General features: G+C 38.4%; 1 protein-coding gene across 24 annotated transcripts in view; it reads right to left on the reverse strand.

Moving 5' to 3' along the window:
- AP2B1 (adaptor related protein complex 2 subunit beta 1) overlaps nucleotides 1–13,005 on the reverse strand; it is a 109,512-nt gene that overhangs the window by 51,163 nt on the left and 45,344 nt on the right. For all 24 annotated transcript variants that reach the window (XM_012185311.5, XM_060394787.1, XM_004012454.6 and 21 more), the window contains 2 exons: nucleotides 10,304–10,563; nucleotides 5,540–5,732 (listed from right to left, as the gene is read on the reverse strand). In XM_012185311.5, coding sequence (XP_012040701.1) covers nucleotides 5,540–5,732; nucleotides 10,304–10,563 — 453 coding nt within the window. The remainder of the gene's footprint in view (nucleotides 1–5,539; nucleotides 5,733–10,303; nucleotides 10,564–13,005) is intronic.

The raw sequence follows: 13,005 nt of genomic DNA on the forward strand, positions 1-13,005 counted from the left end.
AAAGTTTTCAAAAAGTCCTGGGTTCAAAATCCTGACTGAGACTTGCTAGCTATGCTTCCTTCAGTTATCTGTCAAATGAGACCCAATACCAATTACCCTGCAGACTTATTTTGAGGATTAGAAATTATAAAAGATCTAGCACAGAGATCTGCACTCGGTATTTGGTAATTATTCCCCAAACTGCCTGAGGCCAGCCTTCATGAAACTTATGCACTGATAAAAGAGACAGTGGTTACAAAAAGCCACTTAAGAATTTACCAGGCAAAACTGGGCTACAATTTATAAAGCTCTCTCCACAACACTTCCAACTCTAAAACTTAAGTTCTTAAATCACAGTAAATCTTTTCCAGAGGAAGAGAGATGAAGATGTAGCACGGATTTCCCATGGGCTAAAGAAACCTCAAAATCATTACTATAATCGTGCATCAGTTAAAATATCTGAAAGGTAAAAATCTGTAAGAAACAGGTAGGATGTTCTGAAAAACACACTGGAGTCTGGAAAAGGCAGTTTCTCCTCTCTCCTGTTCTGTTCTAGCGGGGCACACTGCTAGCACATTTCTCTGGCAGGAAACCCTCTGTCAGCATAGAGAAAGGGGATTCTGGATGATGTTTCTTTTCCATTCTTGATATGCAATAGCACTATTTTTCTAAACAGAGTAACACACAGCACCTTGGATGAAAAAAAGGCCATAGTTAAGCAAGGTCTTTGCTGACAGTCTGAAAATAATGGAAACAAATAATCAAGATTCAATTATCACTTCAGTGCTCCTTAGAGATATCACATTCACCAGCACATGTTGTATCTGTATAGCGTGTATGCAAGGCTTACACACATGGGTGCCAGGTCATCTCCCACACTACACCAAACCAGAAGGGTCTGCACTGTCAGAAAAGCCACACTACCCAGGATGAGCAGTTTCTTAGACTTGGTAGCTGGGACATCAAAAGACACCCATACAGTTTCTAAAACAAAGAAGCAAAAACCCCAACAACACTGAAATAGTATACTACACTGCTCTACACACAGAACAGATCACTCTCGTAAGTTTCATTAACTGAAATTCACCGCACATCAAGCAGACAGTTAAGTTTATACTAACAGGAGGAAACTATGTTTTAAGCAAAAGAGAATATGCTAAAGGACAAGAAAAAACTAAGGAGGAAAGTGAAGAGTATATCAGAAATCCATTTTCATTTAAGTCCAGTGATATAGAAACATTTTTAAAAATCTGAAGCTCTGTATACATCAATGGTTTTCAAAGGTAAAGTGAAGTGAAAGTCACTCATTGTGTCCGACTCCATGCAACCCCATGGACTATACAGTCCATGGAATTCTCCAGACCAGAATACTGGAGTGGGTAGCCTTTCCCTTCTCCAGAGGATCTTCCCAACCCAGGTACTGAACCCAGGTCTCCTGCACTGCAGGTGGATTCTTTTCCAGATGAGCTACCAGGGAAACTCAACGGTTTTCAAAGACCTACCTTCAAAACAAACAAACAAACAAAAACCCAAACAAAAACAGACCAAAAAACACCCAAGAAAACAAACTAAATAACAACAAAAAACACCATGTTAAGAATCACTTGGGAGGAATGGTGTGCACGTGTGTGTGTTTTTTTTAACGTCACAGCTACATACCTACCTCACTCTGGTTTAAGAACAGTAGCTATTATATGAGTCATTATTATTGATGGACAAAGGCTAGAGCCTTCAGGTAAGTTGTAATGAATAACAATAATGAATGAATGGACTGACAAGTATTTCCTGAATGACAGCTCTGGAAAAGTCACAATTCACTAAATCTCAAAATTCTGTAAGTGTGATAATGAAAGAGGGCAAATAAAATCTAATGGGAGGTTCACCAAGATATGAAAATGGAAGACTAATACTATCCTCTAGTGAATTTCAAGTTTTAAGACAGAGGAACAGAAAATGGATAGATAATCTAAAATACAAGACAACTTTCAGTCTCCAATTATGGACCATGAGCAAGGGTTAAAGAACCCTAAATCTAAATTGGTCAAATTCAACCTTTGGCCAATTTCTGATAGGCTGGATCACCTAACAGCAAATCACAGTAAGAAAATGTCCTAGAGTTGGGGGTAAGGGGTGAGGTGGGAAGGGACAGAAGAAAGGTAAATTCAGAGAGGACTGTTCTGTAAGAGGTGCCAAGACTCACCAGAATATAATTCTGTGGAAATCACTGTCTTGGCTTAAAGACCAATTTTTTAACTCTCTACCTAACTTCATCTGGAACTTCACTTGGCCCAACACTCTCAGTCTTGGCTGCAAAATTAAAATAACCTGGATATTACAAAAAAAAAAAAAAAACCATCATTGAAGAGAAGTGGACAACAGAGGATGAGATAGTTGGATGGTATCACTGACTCAAGGGACACGAGTTTGAGCAAGTTCTGGGAGATGCTCAAGGACAGGGAAGCCTGGTGTGCTACAGTCCATGGGGTCGCAAGAGTTAGACAAGACTGAGCGACTTAACAACAATAGGGTCCTATCTCTCAGAAATTCTGTTTAATTGTTCTAGAGCTAGGTACAAACACTCCCAGTATATGTATTTTTAAAATACCAATTATGCAGCTAGAGTTGAGAGCACAAAGCTTGGAATAAAAGGTAAGTAGCTGCCACGCTTCATTAGCAGCACAGCACTGACCTCTATGGGTAAGGTTCTGTTAGAAACCAATGATAAAAGCAAGCAGAAACTTTTCGGAGAGGCTTTCTGAGATGAAAACTGATGACGTAACCTGAGTGCTGCTTGCCAGACAACCACGTATTAATAATTCTGATCCAGGCTACATTTTAAATGGGGACCTGGGTCAAATTCTACCATACCCAGCAACATTCTTCTTCTTAGAGAATAAAAGACAGACTTTTAACAAAATAATTTAAAGAGTTTCATGCCCTCCCTCAATGTGAGGCAGAGTAGGAGCCATCTTTCCAGGAATGTGTTTACTACTGAAGTCAGGAGAAAAAGGCACAGAGGTTTATCAATAGCTATTCCAACACCAAAGTGAAGTGGTTCACAGTGATTACAGATATTCCACGTCTTTACGATGCAAACTGTCGTCCGCAGACAGGTGTTTGTTAGAAAAGAAGACTCCTAGGTCATACCCCAGACCAACAACAATTGTCTTGTTCAAGATCTCCATTTGATGTATGTACACATTAATTTGAGGAGCACTGTTAAAAGGTAAGGATTCATTCAAGAAACAGCACTATCTATATAGATTAAATAAAACCCCTGAGAACTATTTTCATCTTTCAATTAGATAATTTACACAAGAACAATAAAAGCTTTTTAAAAATGGCACAGACTACTGCTGCCACAGAAACTCATCTTTCACACAACCAGATTTAGGTCTCTTCCTTGTGATGTTCTCTTAAAAGGAATCTTGGTTCTTTGAATGAATATATATTTAACTGCAGACAGATCCAAAGCAAAAAGAAGGCCTTTCCTCCTCATTCTGATTTCTGGGATATATTTGTATCACAGAAGAAGCTGAAGAAACCTGCATGTAAACACTTTCTGGGGCTGTAACACCAAGCATGCCATTTTAAATCTCAAAATCAGAATAAGCTAAAATTTAGAGTTACAGGAACATTACTGGGCTTACACAGCAACCCCTATATAATATTTAGACATCCAATTATAAAACAGTTTATTCTCTGCCCCAAAGAGAATATCTTTTTCAAAACAAACAAGAAAAAGCCCACATGTGACTTAGTCTACTACAATCTAAGAAAGTTCTAATCAATTTTCTTCCTGATGTAAACTTTCCAGAATTCTAACAGATGACTGGACTGGCTGCATAAAATATAAAGAAAAAACTCACTGGTGTTAAAGACCAGCAAGAGCTAAGATAAAAAGAGTTAAGATACTAAGCCAAATGGAAATAATATTCTCTTTCCTTCCATGCTAAAGTGGGTCAAGAAACAAGAGGACAGAATCCTGGGCCAGGCATCATCTAAATACAGAGCCTCTTTCTCCCCTCTATCCTTCGAATTTAATTTGTCTTCTTAGGTTCAATGAGTCCACCATGTTGTAAACTTCTAGAGAAATAAGCAGGGTTGTTCAGGCATAAACGTGAGGAGGATTTAACATTTAACTTGTCGTTCATACGTCAACAGAATACGAAGAGCTGTTTCAATGTTTAGAAAGGATTTCTGGGAGTCTGCATGAATATTTCAGTATTCATTTGTCAGTCTCCTGAGTCTAGAAAGGAGGCTATAGAGCAATGCAGAATTATCACGTGAGGAAGCCATTCAGTCAACTCTGTTCATTAAAGAGATCTGAATATGAAAAGCAATGCTTATATTCCCAAGAAAGACAAAAGGAATGCTCATCTGTGTCACCATTAGCTACAGTCCAGAGCTTGGTCAGTATATAGACCCTGGAAGCAGTGATTTCCATTAGTAAAATGTATCATCCATAGAGATATGATAGTAACCCTATCTCCTTAGACTCTCTGTCAGTCGAAAGTTAATGCATCTGTACTGGCTGGTATAAATCCCAGACATAATAACACTGTTCATACAGTAGAAGAGAAAATGCCAGTGTATGAAGCAGAAAGGAAGGTTGTTTTGTTTATATAATCTCTGAGGACATATTTTTGTATCTAAGGCACTGACTTTCAATTTCTAATGCTGGGAAATAAATCAGTTGGGCATATATATAGTCACCAGGTTGACAAACATCTTATTTGCAAGTGTCCTGCTAAAAAAGCTTCTCTTAATTCCACCACACTTAAGTATCTAATTTGTAGGGAGCCATGTGATAAGACCTCTTATTTCTCTGGCCTGCCTCTCTACCCAGATGGAAGGTCATCCTTAATATTCTCATGTATCCTGCACGGCAACAGTAACTAATTGGCACATACTCACAGACACTTTGGACTTTGAGCCTTTTAGTATTAGAATCCTGGAAGCTAATTAAATTGGAAGTATGGCAGTGTGGAGTGGGAGATGTGGATGGAGAAGAGGAAAGAACAACCAATCAAGAAGCACTTTCCAACTGTAAGAAAGATACATTAGAAAAAAAAAACAACCACAAATGGCTCAAATGTCTGCCTCAGAATCTTTCAGAATCAGATAAGGTATAAGCCAATAAACTATTGAAATAAAAAAAGGCAAAAGCTTGAAAGCCTCAAAGCAGGATGATCACTATGAGATCATTTAAATGATGTTCAGGTCAAAAGGGGAATTACAGCGGCTATCCAGAGTTAAGCAGCAGGAGCAATTATAAGCTCTGGAAAGGCAACTAGGTTGGTTAAACACCAAAAGTTCTATTTAAAGGCAGGACAACAAAATAATCCTGTATACATGCAAACACACCCCATACAGTATCATTTAATTCTCTGGAGACATAATCCTGTCCTTTATCAAAGGACATTGCTCTGCTTGTCATCTAGCTCTAAAAAGGGGAAAGATTTAACGTTCTTCAGCATATCAAGAATTAAAAATAACTCCCAAAATTTAAAAACAAAAAGAATTTAAAAGAACTACAAGAAAGAAGAAAGATGCTTACCAGACTATCTAGTCCTCCTCCCAAGAGATCCACTGCTCCCATCTGCATGGAAGACACCTGCGGCACATTGACTGGGGGACCAAGGTCAAGGTTTAAAAGATCCCCCAGAAGGTCACCTTGGGAGGGAATAACCTGAGGCTGCTCCAGGTTGGTGGCTGTGGTGGTGCCAACAGGGCTGTCACCTGCATCAGTGCTGCAAGGTACAAACAGAAAGAGGGGAACAGAGAAAAGTCAGTTTTAGCAGAGACCTGGAAACAAGGCAACGAGCCAACGTCATATGCTCTTATACAATATAACCTCTTCAATCAATTTTATATTATGCTATATGTACAATGACCTCATCAATCAATTTTAACTGAGCACCTACTCTATAAGAGAACACTGTAATGAGAACTCTGGAGAAATATCTAAAAAAAATAAATAGAGAAATATATTTCCTGTCTTCAAATAACTTACACTCGAACAAACCAACCCCAACACCAGTACTGACAAAACAAGAGAAAAGCACATTCACTGTGGAACAGGAGAAATGAGTATTGTGTGTCTGTCTGCACAATGACAGACTACAGATGAGATGCAGGGGGGGCTAACTCCCAAAAGCTTCTGAGGATAGTTTTAGGGCTAGATTTTTAAGAGTAGCATAGTTATATGGAACCACCAGGGAGAGACCTTCCAAAACCGAAGGGATAGTTTGTGCAAAGGCATAGAAATAAACAATTTAACTTTTAGGGCCAATGAAAAAATTATATTGGCAGGAGCAGACACTGTAAGATTAAGGGGAAATAAGGTTGAGAAAAATACAACTCTGAAAACAGGTCTGGAGAGTTAATTTTTATATGTTAGGCAATGCTGAATCACTTTTATTTGTTGAACAAAACTAAAAATAACATTTAGAGGAATGCTATTCTAGCAGGTGTGTGTATAGTGGACTGAAGTTGGGAGAATGGACATGAAGATGATGAGCTAAGAGTAATTGTTTAAAAAGGGAATAGTGAGCTTTAAGAAAGGACTAGTCCTTTTAACATTTCTTAGAACTCACTACTCCCTTTTTCACAGTGTGGTGGCAGTAGCAGCTAAACTGATTACTCTTAGCTCATCTTCATGTCCACTCTCCCAGCTTCAGTCTACTATACACACACCTGCTAGAGTAACGTTCTAGACCTGTTTTCAGAGTTGTGTATTCCTCATCTTCATGTCCCCTAAATCTTACCAAGTGAAAAAAAAAAGAACTCAAAAGAAAATTTCCAGCTCAGCTGGCTCCACTGTGAAGTATTCCAAAAATTTATGTGAAAAGTAAAACCAATTTTAGATAAACTTTAATAAAACAGAACAGACAATGGCAACTGAAAATATCTGAAAGAAGTTCAGTTTTGAATATTAAGGAATTATTCCTAACTTTGGCTTGATAATATATTGTGATTTTTTTTAAAAACTGCTTATTTTTTAGAGATACCAATTAAAGTATTTATGAATGAAGCGATATGAGGCCTGAAATTTAAAATACTCCAGTTGCCTAAAAAAAAAAAAATTGTGGGGGTGATAAATGGAATAAAATTGGCAAAATACTGATGACTGTTGAAGCTGAGTGTTGATTATGTTTTAACATTCTATCTTGTGTGTTTTCTAAGACATAAAATAATTTTTTAAAAACAAACAAAAAATATTCTATAAAAATCCCATTAATAAACAAATGCTTTCTCTAAAAACCTTAGGTAGGTTTTTTTTAAAATTATTTTTTATTGGCGTAAAGTTGCTTTACAATGTTATTTTAGTTTCTGCTGTAGAGGCAAAATAAATCAGCTGTATATTTACATATATCCCCTCTTCCTAGTTAGTTTTGATAATGCTTGAACAAAGAAGAATGAAGACTCAAACTCAGAGAAGAAACAAACACAAACAAAGAAGCAAAAGACTAGTGATGCTCCTTATAAGAGGAATCTGGAGGGATAACAGGGCGATTATATGTTGCTTTCAATTCTGTTAAGTTTCAAGACAAACAAATAGGGAAGTTCAATAGACAGCTAAAGCCAAGGAATTGGCAGTCAGAGTTACAGAAGTAAACCTGGGAAGAAATTCATGCACACACTTCTGGTGAAATAAGCAGAGTAACATTGGGGGTGTTGTTACTCTGCTGGGGCGATTAGAGTAAGATGACCAGGAATGGGGCAATTCCTGGTCACCCTAAGAATGGGGCGATTAGAGTAAGATGACCAGGAATGGGGCGATTCCTGGTCACCCTAAGAATGGGGCAATTAGAGTAAGATGACCAGGAATGGGGCGATTCCTGGTCACCCTAAGAATGGGGCGATTAGAGTAAGATGACCAGGAATGGGGCAATTCCTGGTCACCCTAAGAATGGGGCGATTAGAGTAAGATGACCAGGACCAAGCTTTGGCTCCACTAGTTGCATGCACTGTCTTGGGCAAGTGACCACCTCTCTGAGACAAAGCTTCCTCACCAATAAAATGGTAACAAAACAAAGCACTCTATTTTAGGAAGGATCAAATGAAGTGAGTGAAAGTCGCTTAGTCCTGTCCAACTCTTTGCCACTCATGGACTATATAGTCCATGTATTTCTCCAGGCCAGAATATCGGAGTGGGTAGCCTTTCCCTTCTTCAGGGGATCTTCCCAACTCAAGGATCAAACCCAGGTCTCCTACATTGCAGGTGGATTCTTTACTAGCTGAGCCACCCGAGAAACCCAAGAATACTGGAGTGGGTAGCCTATCCCTTCTCCAGGGGATCTTCCTGACTCAGGAATTGAACCAGGGTTTCTTGCATTGCTGGTGGTTTACCAGCTGAGCTACCAGGGAAGCTCCAAATGAAAACATGGTATAAACTGCAAGTTTTGTAATATATCAGGGGTAACCCAGTTGAGCTATTTAAAATCCAAAAAGATGATGCTATTAAAGAACTGTACTCAATATGTCAGCAAATTTGGAAAACTCAGCTGTGGCCACAGGACTGGACAAGGTTAGTTTTCATTCCAATCTCAAGGAAGGGCAGTGCCAAAGAATGTTCAAACTATGGCACAATTGTGCTCATTTTGCATGCTAGTAAGGTTATGCTCAAAATCCTTCAAGCTAGCTTTAGGCTCAGTGAAGCAAGAACTTCCAGATGTACAAGCTGGATTTAGAAAAGGCAGAGGAACCAGAGATCAAATTGCCAACATCACTAGATCATAGAGAAAGCAAGGGAATTCTAGAAAAATATCTACTTCTGCTTCACTGACTACACGTAAGTCTTTGACTATGTGGAACACATTAAACTGTGGAAGAGTCTTAAGAGAGATGAGAATACCAGACCACCTTACTGGCCTCCTGAAAAACCTGTATGTGGGTCAAGAAGCAACAGTTAGAACTGGACATGGAACAACAAACTGATTCCAGATTAGGAAAGGAGTATGTCAAGGCTGTTTATTGTCAACCTGCTTATTTCACTTATATGCAGAGTATATCATGTGAAATGCCGGGCTGGATGAAGCACAAGCTGGAATCAAGATTGCCAGGAGAAATATCAACAACCTCAGATATGCAGATGACACCATACTAATGGCAGAAAGGAACTAAAGAGCCTCTTGCTTGATGAAGGTGAAAGAGCTGGCTTAAAATTCAACATTCAAAAAACTAGGATCATGGCATCTGGTTCCATCACTTCATGGCAAATAGATGGGGATTAAATGGAAACAGTGGCAGATTTTATCTTCTTGGGCTCCAAAATCACTGTGGACTGTGATCCACATGACTGCAGCCATGAAATTAAAAGATGCTTGTTCCTTGGAAGGAAAGCTATGACAAACCTAGACAGTGTATTAAAAAGTAGAGACATCACTTTGACAACAAAGGTCCATATAATCAAAACTATGGCTTTTCCAGTAGTCATGTGTGGATGAGCGAGTTGGACCATAAAGCAGGCTGATTGCTGAAGAATTGATGCTTTTGAACTATGGTGCTGGTGAAGACTCTTGAGAGTCCCTTGGACTGCAAGAAGATCAAACCAGTCAATCCTAAAGGAAATCAATCCTGAATATTCACTGGACGGACTGTTGCTGAAGCTAAAGCTCTAGTACTTTGGCCACCTGACGCAAAAAGTCAACTCACTGGAAAAGAACCTGATGGTGGGGAAGACTGAGGGCAGGAAGAGAAGGGGGTGACAGAGGACGAGATGGCTGGATGGCACCTCTAACTCAATGGACATGAATTTGAGTAAACTCCAAGAGACAGTGAAGGACAGGGAAACCTAGCATGCTGCAGTCCACAGGGTGACAAAGAGTCGGACATGACTTAGCGACTGAACAAGACATTTTTTAGATGTAATACTACTGGACACTTAATAGACTACACTATAGAGCAGATGGAACTTTTGTATGCACTCAGAAATAACAACAAAAAAATTTGTGACTCACTTTATTGCAGTGTTCTGGATCCAAAGCCCACAATCTCTATGGTATGCCTATGTATGTTTTTTACCAAGTTTTCAACTACGGGAACATTTCTATCCTCATCTTCTAGAGTCTTAAGCAACTTTCAAACTTTATCCATTCTGAAAGTTTTTACCACAATTTTCTAAAGGCATAATCTTACCAACCCTGAGATTAGAACTCAAAAAGGTCTTTTATCCATTACATGTGTGTAGCCACTAGAATTCAGATGAAGCCCCCAAGGCAGCAGAACAGGTTTGCCAAATGCATAGCAAAGCTTAAGGAAGACCAGCTTCATCTATACAGAGAGTCACTTCTCAATCTAACCAAGCCTACCCGCTCACCTCCCATGGTGTATCGGCAAGTGCTTGCGATGGACGCCGTGGCTCCCTTCCACAAACGCACTGGGTGGCTTATGGTACACGGAGGCCAGGGAGCCAATGTGGCAGATGAGCTCGTCCAGCAGGGTCGGCTCGATGAGGTCTGTCTCCTCGGAGATCAGCGGCTTTTCAGACAGCACTACCTCTTTAGCTGTGACAGGGTCAGTCGAGAGAAGGCGCCAGTAAATATAGCCCCGGTCTCGGAGGTCAGGATTATCAGAATCCTAATGGAAAGGCAAACATAGGAAGGTTTAAATGTAATTATTCTCCGTATAGAAACTCAAACTGCTGATTTATTATCAAGGCAATGCTGCACCAATTTATGCAGGGTTGGCTGTTAGAAGATATTTAGACTCAATATGTTGTTAATATACTCGTAATTCTGAAATCTCTAATGTCTCAAAGAATTTAAATATAAATTGAGGTTAGTTCTAAGACTCAAATTCAGAAAGGAAGTTGGAAAGAAGAAAATAAAGTTTAACCCAAGAAAAATCAATTGCTTCAAATGGCCTTGGGACATAAAAATGTTTTTAACTGCTATAAATATTAGCAGAATTATTCATGAAACACATCTGACATATATTTCACCCATACCTTCTTTCTTTATTCAAATATTAAGTATCTCCTGTGGAGACAATGGCTAGGCCCTGGCAATAGAGACAACACATGGTGCCTGGCTTCAAAGAGCTCAAAGAACATTTATTATTTATTAAAATATGAGAGGTGCTATTACCTAAATAATTAAAAAAAAAAACTGTTTAAGAGAGCATATAAAACTAAGTGCTTCTAAAAAGGGTGACAAATTTAGTGTCGTTTCTTTGTGTAGTGGTTAAAATAATTTTATACACGACTGTGGCTAAGGAAAATTTATTATCAATGCCACATCACAATTTAGAAATGAATAATATAAAAGTAAGTCTCCCCCAATCACCCAGCCCTCCCCTACCTTAACTCCCCCATCCCCCAAGTACCCATCCATATAAATAGTGCACTATGAGCTTACAAACACACATATATTCATTTTACACAAAACCAGTTTCATCCTATACTCACGCTGCTTTCCGCAGCGGCACACACAGCTGTCATTTTTCCACCATATACACAGCACTGCACCATTATTTACTAGTGTCCTATTGATGAAGATTTAGATTGCTGCCTCCTTCTCCCTCCTTTATCCTAATCAGTTTTGTGGTCATTACAAAGTGGCAGTAAATATCCTGGTATCTACCTCCAAGAGTCTGTCTATGTGGTGGCATTCATCTACCCATGAATTGTTTCAGTGGTATTATGTTATTAAAGGCAACAATCAGCCCCATTTCAATTTCTGTGCCTAAAACACACATACAAAAGTATTTCTTTAAAGTAGGCCAGGGTTTTCCCATGAGTCTGTATATAAGCAGATGAACTGGTTCATAACTTAGCCACTTAAGGCACTTGCCATTCAGCTCAATACCAGAAGTGACCCAGATTGCTTTACATAGATTTTCTTCATCATATGTTTATGAGTGCTTATTTGAGTGTTGAGTGTTTATTTGCACTCAAAATGGATTGCTGGTTAAAAACAAAAAAGTATAAAGAAAACTGAGATACAAGCTAATACAGCATAAAAATGGTAAATTTTAATCTCAAGATGATCTTTATCATATTCATAGGTTGCATTATTCTAAAAGAAATGCACATTTTTACTTACATCAAACTATTTGTCGTATTTGAAAAGCCATAAAAAAAAAAAAGAAACTGACACTATCCAAATTAGATGCAATTGTTTTGCTGCATGTTGGAGCAGGAAGCTTGCTCCTGAGGAAGTGTTTATAAACAGCTGACTGGAATCTCCTTAGATTTTCATTTGGAAACAAAACTTAAATATTATAAAGCATTAAGTTGATTTTTTTTTTTTAAGAATACAAGTTTCTCTGAGTATCACATCAGGAAAGCAATCCCCATCCCAGCTTTTATTGATATTTAAATTGAAAGTTTTAATCTGTACACTCAGTCCGTCCCCAAAGCACGTCATTTAATATCTGTAGACTATGTTTTTTATTACACAATGAAAATGAATACTACACATCACTTAATTGGGAAAATTTTTAATTTGTCTAGTAAGTTGTTAAACGTATTAAACTATACAATGCAGCTTAATAATGTAATCAAAGTAAAATTTACTTCAAATTATTTTTCTCATATATCAGCTACATATTTAACCCCCCCCCAAAAAAATTCCTGAGATTCACAAAATACATACTTCTTTAAAAAAGCTTGAGTCCTCCCACAAATTCAAAACACTACAATAGGATAATTTCTAGAGATAGAGTCAATGGATTACAGGGGGTACATGCTATAAATCTTAACACTGACTTAAAAATTTAGTCCTATGAGAAATGAGAAAATGAGTGCAAGTTTTTCATGACCGGAAGTCAGGAGTGGACAAGTATCTCCACTGTCCAAACTCGATTATCCTGAGGGCTGATCTGATAGGCCTACTATCAGCCGTCCTTCACTGCCTCACTATTCACATGGAAGCCACGATAAATCAGGGCCAGTCAAGGCTAACGACAAAAAAACAGAACCTTTTATGATTTTACAGTGTCATTATGTGTTTGGCAACTCAGAAAATTTTGTTTGGGATCTACTGTACTGCTACTCTGATAGGCCCTCATGAGGATCTC

The sequence above is a fragment of the Ovis aries genome, chromosome 11 (genome assembly GCF_016772045.2).
Source record: "Ovis aries strain OAR_USU_Benz2616 breed Rambouillet chromosome 11, ARS-UI_Ramb_v3.0, whole genome shotgun sequence".
In the NCBI taxonomy this organism is placed as follows: domain Eukaryota; kingdom Metazoa; phylum Chordata; class Mammalia; order Artiodactyla; family Bovidae; genus Ovis; species Ovis aries.